Source organism: Sturnira hondurensis, unplaced genomic scaffold (assembly GCF_014824575.4).
Source record: "Sturnira hondurensis isolate 20B ecotype Veracruz unplaced genomic scaffold, ASM1482457v3 Scaffold0018097, whole genome shotgun sequence".
NCBI classification, from domain to species: domain Eukaryota; kingdom Metazoa; phylum Chordata; class Mammalia; order Chiroptera; family Phyllostomidae; genus Sturnira; species Sturnira hondurensis.
Window position 1 is genome coordinate 623186 of NW_028090728.1, and position 15021 is coordinate 638206.

At 41.0% G+C, this 15021-nt stretch overlaps 2 protein-coding genes across 7 annotated transcripts in view; one reads left to right on the top strand and one right to left on the bottom strand.

The window, feature by feature from the left end:
* NCOR1 (nuclear receptor corepressor 1) overlaps window positions 1-8494 on the bottom strand; it is a 229829-nt gene extending 221335 nt beyond the window's left edge. For 3 of the 4 annotated variants that reach the window (XM_037068883.1, XM_037068884.1, XM_037068880.1), the window contains exon 1: window positions 8291-8493. The gene's annotated coding sequence lies outside the window, so the exon portion shown is untranslated. Of the gene's footprint in view, window positions 1-8290 lie in introns of all 4 variants that reach the window. The other variant, XM_037068881.1, reaches the window with a different exon arrangement.
* Window positions 8495-8884: 390 nt separating this feature from the next.
* PIGL (phosphatidylinositol glycan anchor biosynthesis class L) overlaps window positions 8885-15021 on the top strand; it is an 82559-nt gene continuing 76422 nt past the window's right edge. For all 3 annotated transcript variants that reach the window (XM_037068892.1, XM_037068891.1, XM_037068890.1), the window contains exon 1: window positions 8885-9649. In XM_037068892.1, coding sequence (XP_036924787.1) covers window positions 9415-9649 — 235 coding nt within the window. In that variant the 5' untranslated portion in view covers window positions 8885-9414. The remainder of the gene's footprint in view (window positions 9650-15021) is intronic.

Below are 15021 nucleotides of genomic sequence, written 5' to 3' on the forward strand. Positions count from 1 at the left end.
ATTGAGCGTGAGCCTGTGAACCACCCAATCGCGGTTCAATTCCTAGTCAGGGCACATGCCTGGGTTGCAGGCCAGTTCCCCGTTCCCAGCAGGGGACACACAAGAGGAAACCATACATTGATATTTCTCTCCCTCTCTCCTTCCCTTCCCCTCTAGAGATAAATAAATAAAATATTTTTTAAAAAAAAACTATGATGTTATAGTACAGGCATAAATAAAGCATTAAGAATTTTTCAGAATGAAAAATATACAACTTTGGAGAAGGAATAAGAGGGAGACTTCCTGGATGAAGTGATATGTAATCAAACCCTAAAAAAAATAGGCAGGATTAAGACATGGTAGAGTTCATAAGAGTCAAGTAGGAAGACAGCATTCCAGAAAAAGACATAATATGAGAAATAACAATACTTCTTAATGCAACATAAAATAGGCATATTATTTAACAGCCCAATGGAATAAAGAAGCATGACATACTTCAGTATTCATATGAGGTTATCAGTTTTAAAAGAATAATATAAACTTTTCTTTAAAATAAAGTCTATGGGCCCTGGCTGGTGTAGCTCAGTGGATTGAGCACAGGCCTGCAAAACAAAGGATCGTGGTTCAAGTCCCAGTCAGGGCACATGCCTGGGTTGCAGGCCAGGTCCCAGCAGGGGGCACATAGGAAGCAATCATACATAGATTTTAAAAATAAAAATAAAGTAAAATAAATAAATTCTGCCCTGGCTGGTGCAGCTCAGTGGATTTAGCGTGGGCCTTTGAACCAAAGGATCACAGTTCGATTCCCAGTCAGGGCACATGCCTGGGTTGCAGGCCAGCGCCTGGCAGGGGACACACGAGAGGCAACCATACATTGTTATTTCTCTCCCACTCTCCTTCCCTTCCCCTCTAAAGATAAATAAATAAAATCTTAAAATTTAAAATAAATGAATAGATAAATAAATTCTAGGACTTCCGCCAAGATGGAGGCATAGGTGGAAACACTGTGCCTTCTCCCACAACCAAGTTTGAATAAAACAAAGGTTTGGAGAAACAAAGACACAACCAAAGGACAGAAAATTGAATTATACAGAAGTCCGACAACATCTAACCGTTCAACGGGGCCCGTAAGAGGGGCAGAGCCAGCAGCGAGCAGGGTCGGGCAGGACAGGGCCCCCGACCCAGGCGCGCAGGCAGACGAGAACCAGTTGGGGTGCGGGGCAGACCACGGGCGCATATTCGCGCACAGTGAGACAGACCACGCAGGCCCCAGGGGGCGAGGGCTGACGGCGGTGGCACACTTGCGAGCAGTGGGACGAAACGCGTGGGCCAGGTGACGGCAGCAACTGTGGCACAGGTGAGGGCCGGGGCAGCAGGAGGCAGACCGGACGCCAGAGTCCCTCTTTGACCCCGCCCCCACATACAGCGTCACAACCCAGCGACTTAGTTGCCCTGCAATACCAGTGAGAGCCATTGTCCCTCTTTGACCCCGCCCCCACATACAAAGTCACAACCCAGCGACTTAGTTGCCCTGTTCTAGTGAACATTTTAGGGCTCTGATCCTGCTATGGAACAGGCACCAACAACCCGAAAGACGGCACAAGAAGAACTCAAAGTCCAAGAGCCAATAACTCTAAGCAACCAAGAAATTGCCAGCCTCTCAGAAGCACAATTCAGGACACTATTTATCAGGATGCTCACAGAACTGGTAGATTATAGTCACAAATTAGAGGAACAAAGTCACAAATTAGAGGAACTTATGAAGGCTAAACTAATTGAAATGAAGGGAGATGCACAGGAAACCAATAGTGATGGAAAGGAAACGGGGACTCAAATCAATGGAATGGACCAGAAGGAAGAACAAAACATCCCACCAGAAAGGAAGGAAGAAATGAGAATTCAAAAAAATGAGGAGAGGCTTAGGAACCTCCAGGACATCTTTAAACGTTCCAACATCCGAATTATAGGGGTACCAGAAGGGGGAAAGAAACAGCCACGAGTGGAAAACTTATTTGAACAAATAATAAAGGAGAACTTCCCCAGTCTGGCAAAGGAAATAGACTTCCAGGAAATCCAGGAAGCTCAGAGAGTCCCAAAGAAGTTGGACCCAAGAAGGAACACACCAAGGCACATCATAATTACATTAGCCAAGACCAAAATGAAGGAGAGAATCCTAGAAGCAGCAAGGGATAAGGGGACAGTCACCTACAAAGGAGTACCCATCAGACTGTCAGCGGATTTCTCAAAAGAGACCTTACAGGCAAGAAGGGGCTGGAAAGAAGTATTCCAAGTCATGAAATCCAAAGACCTACAGCCAAGATTGCTTTATCCAGCAAAACTTTCATTTAGAATGGAAGGACAGATAAAGTGCTTCTCAGATAAGGTCAAGTTCAAGGAGTTCATCATCACCAAGCCCTTATTATATGAAATGCTAAAGGGACTTATCTAAGAAAAAGAAGATGAAAAATATTAACAGTGAAAGGACAGCAAACACACAGCTATTAACAACCACACCTAAAACAAAAGCAATCTAAGAGGACAGCTAGATCAGGAGTGGAACCATAGAAATGAAGAACACATGGAGGGTTAGAAACAGGTGGGTGGGAGGGGGAGAAGGGGGGAGAAGGTACAGAGAATAAGTAGCATAGATGGTAGGTAGAAAATAGATAGGGGGGAGGGCGAGAATAGTTGGGGAAATATAGAATCCAAAGAACTTGAGATACGTGGTTATAAACTAAGGGGGGCAGAATGGTGGGGGAAGGAGGGTGTGGGTGGAAGGGATTGAAGGGGGGGAATAGAACAATTGTAATGGTATAATCAATAAAATATATTTTTAAAAAATAAATAAATAAATTCTATGGCCTGAGTACTTACAGAAAATTAATATTCCATATGAGCTTTTCAATATAGCAATATTAATACAGTTCATGCTCCTGCTATTTAGCTAAGCTTCTATATAACAATTAAATCCCCTCATAATTTAAAAACAATCCAGAGATTTTAGAGTTAGTGAAGCAAGCAATATCTACGTCTTAAAATATTTTTTTTGTTTAGTTCTCAGAGGTACTCCCACTGATACAATAAAATTTCTTGTAATACTTAAATTCTATGAAATATCACTAGGTCGAGATAACCTCAAAGACATTTTTGTTTAATCACATCAGACACTTAAGTAAATAATTCCCAGTGACGATATTACACATGCAGAGCAGTACTAATTTTTTTCAAAATATATTTTCACTGAAGAAATTTCAAAAAAATACCTTAAATTCAATACCTAGACTGAATAAATTATCTCATTCTATTTACCCCAACTTTTGTTTTAAGTAATCATCACAGTGCATAATCCCACAGATCAGCAATTTTCAACCTTTTTCATCTCATGGCCACATAAACTAATTACTAAAATTCTGCAGCACACCAAAAAAATAATATTTTTCGCTGCTCTGACAAAAAAAAGGTATAATTGTGATTCCTTTATACCAGACTGCTATTGCTGTGTTGGCTGTTGTCATTTTTTTATTTGACAAGCTAAGGGGAAAGAGGCCAGTGCCCTGACTAAACAGTCAGGTATTATGTGTCAAAAGTTCTTGTAGCACACTGGTGGAAATTGCTGCCATAGGCAACATGGTATAATAAAAGGAGTACCACAGTGGATATCAAAAGATTGGATTCTGCTAGTTCCCAAATACAATGGTTTAGGCAGATCACTTCATTTCTGTGACCCTCAGAAAACAGGGAAACAAATTATGACTACAGACGGCCCCCAACTTACGTATGTTCTACTTCTAACCTTTTTCAGCTTTATAATGTTGTGAAAGTGATAAGCATTTAGTAGAAACCATACTTTAAATTTTGACCTTTTCCTGGGCTAGTGATATGCAATATAATACTCTGGAGATGCTGGGCAGCAGCAGCCAGCAAGACTCCCAGTCGGGCACCAGATCAAAGAGGGTTGATGGAGTATACTATACTCTACAGTATACTGTGTTGCCAGCATTATTTGGATACTGTGTTTCGTTTTCCCATCACAGCAAGTCTACAATAGGCCCATCTGTATCTCTTGTTTCTGCCAAGAAAAGGAAAGCAATTAATTACTGGTGAAACTACATCAGCCCAACTATAAGCTAATGTATGTGTTCTCAGCATGTTTAACTAGGCTAGGCTATGATGGTCCTTGGGTAGGTCAGGTCTACCCAGTGCATTTTCAACTTATGATATTTTCAACTTAGGGTGGGTTTATAAGGATGTAGCCTCTGTAGATAATCTATATGACTTCATTCTATAATTCTATACATAATTAGCATTTTATTTTAACAATTTAATTTTTTTAGATCACCTTTAATTAAGAGTATTAGCAGCACACAAGGGAGAATTAAACTGAGGAATTCCACAAAAATTCTTACAGAGGTTTGTATAGTCTCACCCTCAAATGCAGAGAACTCAGGGGGAGGGGGGAAGTATGCTGTATCTGAAGACTATCCAAGCAATATAGTAATTTTGACCACACTAGCTCCTGGGGTAGAAAAAAATGGTAGTAAAACAGTAAAAATATTCAAGGAAAACCACTACCACAAGAATACCAAAATAAAAAACAAATGCTCTACATAGTTACTGCTACATACCAGAAGCTTTTCCAATACTCCTAATAAGTCCTGACAGAAAAAGAAACAAACAAAATGTTTACTTAACCATATATCTAAATGTACTTTTTTTGGCATCCTTAAGCTTGAAAAATACAAAACATCAGGCAATCTACAGTTATTTGTACACATACTAATCTGCTCAACTTTATAAAACACCTTTATAGCATTTAGTAATGTGCCCTCAACAACATAAAAGGCACCTAATACTGGTTTGCACAAGGCAGTGAACTATACATCAATCTCTAATCAACAAATAATAAATCATGATCAACGTTTACTATCTTTTGTGCCATATTCTAGCAAAATCCAAATCTCAAGTAAAAGAACAGTAAAAGTTATTAGCTGGAAGTAACTAAATACAGAGACTTCTAGCATTTCCAGGCATCAGTAAGATTTTGAAACTGCAATTAAGACATCACAAAATACAATTAAAACTGAATAACAAAACACACACACACACAAAACAAGTAACAGACAGCTTGAAATTTACCTACATCAGAGATTTTTTAACCAGTGTGGTGCAAGAATTTTTAAAACACGAACTACCTGCCCTGACTGGTGCGCCTCAGTGGGCATCAGGGCACACACCTGGGTTATGGGCCAGATCCCCGGTTGGGGGCATGTGAGAGGCAAGCATTCTCTTTCTCTTACACATCAATATTTCCCTCCCTCTCTTTTTCCCTCCCTTCCCCTTTCTAAAAACAAATAAATAAAATTTTCCAAAAAAAAATTTAAAAACAGTCAGGAGCACTGACCTCTTTCCCCTTAGATTGTCAAATAAAAAAATAATGGCTAACAACAATAGCCATCCGGTGTGACTGAATCAAAATTATACATACTTTTTGTCAGATTGGAGAAAATATATTCTTTGGTGTGCCGCCAAATTTTAGTAATTAATTTATATGTTCCAGAAGATGAAAAAGGTTGAAAATCAATGACCTACATCAATCCCTGGCCTATTCAAAGGCCTTTGCTTTCAACTGCAGATAACAATGGCAAGAAAATCTCACCCTTTAAAAAGCTTTAAATACTTTAAATTTGCCTAGTCTTGGAAGAAACTTTTAAACAATTAAATTTAAATTTACGGTAATTTCAACCATTTTGTGTTTAAAAAAAATTAAGTGGATCACCAGTGTTCTGAACTGTGCATCTGATAGGCTGGCTCTCTCTTGGTTGCTTAGAGTTATTGGCTCTGTATTAAGTTTTAATACATAATTAAATTAAACAAGACATCCAGTTAAAAATACATATTCCTCAGAAGCCATGGAGAGTATCACAGCTATACATCGACAGGTATGTCACAGCAGAGACAAGTATATTTGGATAAGTTGTAATGTGAAATACATTTTTCCACCTAGAATATAATGTTTATTTGTTCAATAAATATTTGCAGTGTGAATGTTCTACACAGTGCCTTAAAGATAAAATTAGAAAAGGACATATCCTGCCCTCAAGAGAAGATAAAACATGTACGTAAAAACCTAAACACAGCCCTAGCTGGTGTAGCTCAGTGGACTGAGCGCAGGCCTGCGAACCAGAAGATAGCGGTTTGATTCCCAGTCAGGGCACATGCCTGGGTTGCAGGCCAGTTCCCAGCAGGGGGCACACGATAAGCAATCATACATTGATGTTTCTCTTCCTCTCTCCTTCTCTTCCCCTCTAAAGATAAATACATAGATAAATAAAATATGTTTTAAAAAACCTTTAAAAAATATTTTTTAAAGTAGAATGTGTAAATGTTATGAGATATGCAAATGAAGCATTTTACAAGCACAGAGGAAGCTGTTACTACCTCACAGGAGTACAAACCTTTTAATCTGTTTAAGTAATTTCATAACTATTAATTTTCTTAGGAACCTTAGGAGAGCAGATGTTTTCCTACTATTATAGGTGAGGAAACTGAAGCACAGAAAGATTGATCATATTCCAAAATGCCACAATGTTCATTAAAGAAAGATTCAGGACTCTGTTTTACATTTTCTCTAGGGTAGTAGTTCAACATAGGGCAAGCCTTTTGTAAAAAGTAAGAGTATTTTATTTTTGTATTGCAGCTAATCACACCCTTATGTATGTTATGTGCATATTATTTATGCATGTGTTAACCTTGATTTCCATTAACATGTGCTAAAAGCAAGGGAAGGCAACTGTAAATATTAAATGAACAAATAAACTTTCACTGGGTTTTAACAAAATAAGAAAATAAAGACAATATTTCTTCTTCCAACACCTTGTGGTTACTTCTTCTGTAATTATTACCCATTTAAACATAAGTTTCTAGGCCCTGGCTGGTATAGCTCAGTGGATTGAGCGCAGGCCTGCAAACCAAAGTATCACTAGTTTGATCCCCAGTCAGGGCACATGTCTGGGTTGCAGGCCATATCCCCGGTATGGGGTGTGGTAGAGGCAACCATACACTGACGTTTTACTCCCTCTCTTTCTCCCTCCCTTCCCCATCTCTCTAAAACAAATAAATAAAATCTTTTAAATGTAAGTTTCTAAAATTGGTCTGCTCCTGAGCCCAGGCAAACTGGTTCATCCAACAAATATCTTTATGAAAAGGTACATGAAAATATTCTCAAAAACCCATTAAAAATTAAATAATGTCATCACTCTTCAGTTATCCAAGGGACAATCACGAGTGACCCCTCAGCGTGTTGATCAAGACACGTTGAACGAACAAATGAGTATTTGTTGACATTTTAAAATCCCGGGCCTGTTGCTCTTTGCACAATGTTCGGCATCCCATCATTACCTCACCAGCGTACACACACGGAATGTAAATTTCAATATTTTTAGGATATAATTAGTGACGCAAATATGATGCAGGTGAATATACTAATCCCAAAGATTGGAATTACCCATATTACACTATCTCCAAGATTAACCCCACTGAAGCAGCACTGTGGCACACAACATCAGTAAAGAAAACCGACACTGATGTTTCAGAAACATGACTTTTTCCCATCCACACCGTTAATACACGACTGCTCTTAATCCAGTTAATTCGAGGAATTCAAATTGAGTTTCCTCTCCATTAAGACTAATTTCTCTATTACAGTTTCTCAAATCCCTCTTCCTCCCCCCGAAAAAGGAATGCAGACTTCGCATATTAAAACAGAAACAACAAAAGGCAGAAGGTACAGTTCCTATCTTTGCAATCTCCACCCTTTCGCCATTACACTCCTGAGAGATTTGGTTAGAAAGGCGAACTAGTTCAATCTTCACTCACTTGTCCATGGTTGTCACCCTCCCTAAACCTTTCGACACTCCCAAGACGGCCACCAGCCCCGCCTCAAAGTGAGCCCGGGGGCAGCCTGTGCCGCCCGCCCCCCCCCCGGGGGTCCCCCGTCCCACTCGGTCTCCCTCGGGGAGCCCTCAGCGCCGCGCACGCCCCCTCCACCCAGCACACCTCTCAGCCCGCCTCGGCCCGGCCGCAGCCCATTCTTCCGCCAAACTCCCTAAGCATCCACTCGCCCCCCGAGCTCCTCGCCGCGCACCGCTTGCCCCGGGCGGCCGAGAAGAGACCAGGTGGCTGGGGTGGGCCCCAACCTGCCAGGCCCATGATGCCCCACCGCCACGCAGTGAAGCCGTCCCAGCGGCCGGTGCCCTGAGAGCCCTCAGAAGCTCCCGACCCAGCGGGGGCCCGGAGGCTGGGGCCTACTCACCCGGAGCTGTAGGAGTATGGTAACCGGCGCGCCCTCGGTTCTGAGGAGCGGGACGCGACCCCGACGCAGGTCCCTACCTTGGGACCTCCCGTGACTCTGTGAGCTGAGCGATCACTCTCGTCACCGCCGCAGCCACCGCAACTGCTGCTGCTGTTTCGCCACCTTGGCCGCCATCTTGGCTCAACCCCGCTCCCTCCCCACACCAGCCCGGGCAGCCGGCTACGGCTGCTCTGGCGCCGGCCCCTCCTCCTTCCGGAAGGTTGGAGGACCGTCTCCCTCCGCTGGCGTCGCGCGTCTCTTACCTCGACCCAGTTTCCTGGGTTGCCCAGGGCCTGGATCCTTATCTCGTATCGACCTGATGGCGGAGGCGGCTCCCTCAACCGGAGACACGCGTGGGTAGCACCGTGCCCGACCCGGACCAGCGCACTGCCATCACGCACTGGCTGGGGTGCCCACCCCGAGCCCGCCAACTTCCCGTGCTAGGGGCCTACGTCGGAGCGTGGGAAAGAGAGGGAGCCGAGCTGGCCTCTCGCTCTGCGACCCCTGCGCAGCGCAGCGCAGCGGGACGGCGGTGGCCTCTTGCGGCCGCGGGCTGCGGGCAGCGAAGCCGGTCCTCACGTGCTGGGAGCCGAAGGGGTGCACGTCGACCTACCCAGGATATTTCCCTGAGCTCCGGCTGTAATTCGCACTAAAATGTCACTGAAAGGCGGCCGATGCCGATTTGTCTATGATGTCAGTCCTTAATCTAAAAGTCACTCGTAGGAGCCTGTGGCCCTGGAGACAACCAAGTGCGCCTTCAAATCTCACTTCCAGTGAAATGACTGAACTGTGTAAGGACAACAGTAGAAAACTTGACAGGAAGGGGTTCGTTTCAGCTTTAAACCCGAGCAGGCACAGACCTCGTAAATGCTACTTAAGGTAGAGGGAAATCAATAGAGAAGTGTTGGGAGGTGTCAGTGTAGAAGCACACAGGAACCCGACATTGAAGGCCTCAGCCGTAAGAGCTGGCTAGCTGGGCGAAACCTCAACTCGGAACGCAATTTCTGCACAGTGCTGTTTTCCCGCCGGAGTCTAGGTAGACAGCACCTTTCCATATTGCGCAGGCGCAGTGCCACTTCCATGGCATGGAAGCGATAGGCGTTCTATGCTTGGTTGTGGTGATCCTAGCACGGATCATGTTCTGGGTTTGGGACTCCTCCGAACGAATGAAGAGTGAGGTGCAGGCTGGCCTGTTGGGAAACGGAAATCGGACCCTCCTGGTGATCGCGCACCCCGACGATGAAGCCATGTTTTTTGCTCCCACTTTGCTAGGCTTGGCCCGCCTGAGGCACCGCGTGTTCCTGCTCTGCTTCTCCGCAGGTAGGAGACTGCAAGCGGGGCGCTGGGACCCGGGGCTGTAAAGGATATTTAAGTGCCAACTTATCTCAGTCTACTTTTCCCCCAGAGATTCTCTGTTGTAAAAAGCTAAATGAATAATTCTCCGAAGGTCCCTTCTCTGGACGCCACTGAGAATCGGTGGCTCAAGCCTAGGGTCTGTGGCAGCCAGCTTCCCGGGTTGGTTGGAGGACGTCCTCAGCTTTCTTACTATAATCTCTGCTAGCAAGATTAAGCACATGAAAACAGCTCACGTTTGCTTCCATTCAATACCTACATTTCCGTTGGGAAATGGGACTTTACTCATTATTCTGTGCAACCTTTTTCTTTGCAGAAGGACCAAGAATAATCTTACCATAACATGCCAAACAATCTAGGTTATATCATGCCTGCTCAAGCCTGAAAGTTTTACTTCTAGCGGTAGCAAAGGATTTTCCTGGTGCTTTTTAAATTTATTTTGTCCTAAAAAGATACACATGTCAAGTTAAAGAAATAGATTCCGATTAGGAGGCTAAAAAATAATTTTATAGTTCAGTACCACCCAACTTTCATGTTAGGATAGTCAGTGATGCGGGCTGTGAAAGAATTCACAAAGAGAAGAAAGTGCAGAGAACAAAGCTTTATTTTTACTTTTCCAAGAAAAGGAAAGAGCTGGGTACGGAGAAATGCACCAGCTCTGAAGTGTAGGGGCTTTGAGCTTTTATTGGATCAGAAAAGGGGGAGGAGGATGTAAGGTTAGTTGTGGCGATTAGTTGTAAAGAGGAGGTTTCGGGCTGATATTGCAGACTTCAGCTTGTTTTGCTGTTTTCTTTGGGTTCAGGGTCTGGGTGCTGGAGTCTCTTAAGAACTGTTTGTATATGTTTTAAAGCACCTGCACAGGGGATGCTTTCCAGCAACCTCTTCAGTCCTGAGAACAGAGGCTCAGAGAAACAGTAGTTAATTATGCCTGACAGACTCAAGGGGAGAGAGGAAGAGCCAGCTCTGGTAAAAAAGGGCCTTAAAGGGGCTTTTGTTACCGCATTTCAGTGAAGGGGACTTTCAAAAAATAAGTCCTCCTTTACCATACAGAAGAGATGGAATGAGAAAACAAAATTGGCCATGATACTGGATTATAGTGATAATTGTACAGGTGTGTAAATGAAGTAATTGAACTCTACATATAAAATGGGTGGACTTTTATGGTGTGTAAAATTTTATCTCAATAAAGCTGTTTTTAACAAATGTACATGACCTCTTTTTCCCATTTGGTGGTGTGTCATTCCAGTTTTTTTTCTATACAGATTTTTATAGAAGTAACATTATATAGTTTTATGTTTTTCCCTGAACCTTATTTTTTCATTGATTTAGAAAATATTTATTAAAGATTTCTGTGCACTACTCTTAGAATGGCCAAAATCTGGGACACTAACAACAACAAATGCTGGTGAGGATGTGGAGCAACAGCAACTCTCATTTATTAATGGTAGGAGTACAAGACGGTTCATGCACTCTGGAAGGCAGTTAGTTTGGCAGTGTCTTACAAAATCAAACACCAAACCATCTACTTACCCAAACAATTACCCTGCTTTGTATTTCTTTACTCAAAGGAGTTGAAAGCAGGTGCATGCAAAAACTTACACACAGATGTGTATAGCAGCTTACTCGTCATTGCTAAAACTTGGAAGCAGTTAAGATATTCTTCAGCAGGTGAATGGATTAATCACTTAGTACATCCAGGCAATGAAATATTAGTGCTAAAGAGAAAAATAAGCTGTCAAGCTGTGAAAAGGAATGGAGGAACCCTAAATACATATTACTAAATGAAAGAAGCCAAATTGTAAAGGCTACATACCTTATGATTCCAACTATGTGGGAAATGCAAAACTATGGAGACAGTAAAAGGATCATCGTTTTCCAGGGATTCAGATAGGAGGAAGGATGAATAAATAGGTGGCACACAGAGGACTTTTTATGGTAGTGAAAATATTATACAATATTTTAATTATGGGTATATGTCATTGTACTTTGTACAGGAAATCAAACAATCAAGGTACAACACTAGGAGTAAACCCTAATGTAAACTATGGGCTTTGGGTAATGATTGTAGGTTCATCAGTTGTAACAAATGTACAACTCTGATGAGAATTGTTGATAATGGGGAAGGCTATGTATGTGTGGGGATTGGGTATGTGGGAAGATCTCTACCTTCCCCTCAATTTTTGCCACAAACCTGAGATTGCTCTTAAAAAATTAAGTTTTAATTTTAAAAAATTTTAATTTTAAAAATTTATGTTAGGTATTATTATATGTCAGAGGTGTCAAACTCATTTTAACCAGGGGCCACATCAGCCTTGTGGTTGCCTTCAAAGGGCTGAATGTAATTCTAGGACTGTGTAAATGTAACTTACTCCTTAACAGTTAAGCAAGATCTCATCCAGGCTAGAATGGATAAAACAAGGTGGAGGGCTGGATTCAGCTTGCGGGCTTTGCGTTTGCCACCTGTGTTCTATGTCCTAGAAATAAACAGTGAATAAGCTAGAGAAGGACTGTGTCCTTGTGAAACTTAAAACTTAATTACCCATATTAATAATAACATATGTAGCCTTTTAAATGGTCTTATAAAGATAAATGTTAATCATCCCTTATTGTGTGTATGTTTAGGAGGGTTTTTCCCCCTAGTTTAGCTGTTACGAATAACAGTAAACATCTGTATGTATTGCATGGTATTCATTAGGAATGACTCCTAATTTGGCTGTTTTAAGGCTTTTCATGTAAATTGCATTCCCCAAAACATACCAGTTTCCTTTCTCACTGACTAGTAGTGAGAATCTGTGTCTTAATATAGTACTCTCCCTAGCATTCACTAATGTTTTTTAATAGTAGTTCCTCATTTGATTAACACTTATTTCCCCTCAAATCTTTTGCTGCCAGTAAGATTAAATCATTTTTCATATTTATTGAGAATTTGGGTCTAAGTACTTTTCTTCTCAGTTTTTGCTATTACAGATATCAATTGCAAATAAATTCACTTACCTACAAAGGCCTCACTTTTGTTTGCTTTTTATGTTTTATACTACAACTTTTAATATAGGAGACAAATTATAAGTTAATTTCTTTCAAGATCTGCAAGAGAAGTCTGGATTTTATTTACAAAGTATAGGTACACTGGATGCTTTTTAAAATTTCTCCTATTTTTTCAATAGGTTGGGACCAAAATTCAAAATTATTCAAATTTAAAAATATAATGTGTTCCCTTGTCATGTATTAAACACTTAGTATCCTTATTGTTGTCTTTCATTACTTCCTCTGAATCCAACTTGCTATTTAGATTGTTTTCTCTTTTAATTTTTAGAGTTACTTTGAAAATTGCCAATTCATGCAGAAACGTTATTGAACGTTACCCACAGTACTGACTTATTCTAAGATGAAAAATGGGAAGCTGGTAACTTCTGATACAATATAATGAAAACTGTAATGGTGTGATAAATACTGTGGATACCAAATGAAGAAAAGTTTGAATTCTCATATCAGAAGTTTGGATTAAGGAAATTTCTCCAAAGAAGTTTTCTTTTGAGGTGGTCTTTAAAAATAGGACAAGACCACTGCACACGAATGTGCGACCGTGGTCAGCCCGCCACCTTGGGCACTCACTGGGTTCGCCCGCTGGGGCCTGCATGGTCCATCTCACTGCTCACTCCTCTGCTGGTTTATCTGCGCACAAATGTGTGACCGAGGTCAGCCTGCCCCACACCCTCACTGGGTCCTCCTTGCTACCCCGACTGCCTGTGCATGCGCCTGGGTAGAGGGGTCTTTCCTGCCCAACCCTGCTCCACTGCTGGCTCCGCCCCTCTTACCAGTCCCTTTGAATGGTTCATTGTTGTCGGACTTCTGTATAGTTCAATTTTCTGTTCTTTGGCTGCGTCTTTGTTTACTAAACCTTCGTTGTATTCAAACTTGGTTGTGGGAGAAGGCACAGTGTTTCCACCTACACCTCCATCTTGGCAGAAGTCGGGTTGCTTGTCTTCTTGTAGTAGAGTCGTGTGAGTTCTTTATGTATTTTGGAGATTAAACCCTTGTCTGAGGTATTATTGGCAAATATATTTTCCCATACAGTTGGTTCTCTTTTTATTTTGATACTGTTTTCTTTAGCCATACAGAAGCCTTTTATTTTGATGAGATCCCATTTGTTTATTCTTTTCTTTATGTCCCTTGCTGTAGGGGACATATCAGTGAAAATATTGCTGTGTGGAATATCTGAGATTTAACTCCCTATGTTCTCCTGTAGGGCTTTAATCGTCGTGTCACGACTTATATTTAAATCTTTTATCCACCTTGAATTTATTTTTGTGTATGGTGTAAGTTGGTGCTTGAGTTTCATTATTTTGCATGTAGTTGTCTGTTTATAAAAATGTTTATGTCCTGATAAGTATTTATTTACTTAATTGAGGAATGTTAATGCTTTTCAGAGCTTTTATATACTTAATGAGTGAAGAGTTTTAAGTGTAAAAATAAAGGACTTGCTTAAACTATGAGGAACCATAAAAGAAATGCTAATAAACATTCCGGATCATGTCAGAGACCAAAGAACAATTCCACACTGACACAGACTGAGTGTGAACAGTGGAAAAAAGAATGATGCAAGTGTGAAAAATAAAGGAAATGCAGCAGGACTAATCTGGTAGAAGTAGAGAATAGGAATAATCAGCAAGATGTAATGATTCTTGAAGAGCTTAGTATTAGAAAAACTTTTTGTAATGCTCACTGCAATGAGTTGAACACTGTTTTCATGCAGTGGATACTTTTCATTTCATCTTATACAAATATGCCTGTCATATTCAGGAAAAGACTGTTTCCAATATGTTTGGCCTTGTTAATGACTAGCCACAAGTCATAAGTCACAGATCAGAGAAACTAATGAAAAGTAGTGTTTCTATTAGTAAAGATAAATATTAATGCACTCTGAGTATATTAGTTGATAATAGCATGTTTTAGTGTTTCCTGAACTTGGCTGCATACATACAAGTTCAAGATTTTATAATAATGGTTTAAAAGATTATTTTACCAATTTTAAAAACATCATTTCTGTTTTACAGTAATTTTTAATTGAAATATTTTTATGCAGTGCAAATCTAATTTTTAATATTTTTATTGTGGTAAAATATGCATAACAAAATTTACCATTTTAGCCATTTTTAAGTATTCAATTCTGTAGGTGGCGTTTACATTCACAATATTATATAATCATCACTACTATCTATTTCCAGAACTTTTTCATCATCCGAAACAGAATTCCACCTGTTAATCAGTAACTCCCATTCCTTCCCCTTCCAACTTCTGTCAACCTTCTATTTTTTTAATCTATGAATTTGACTATTATA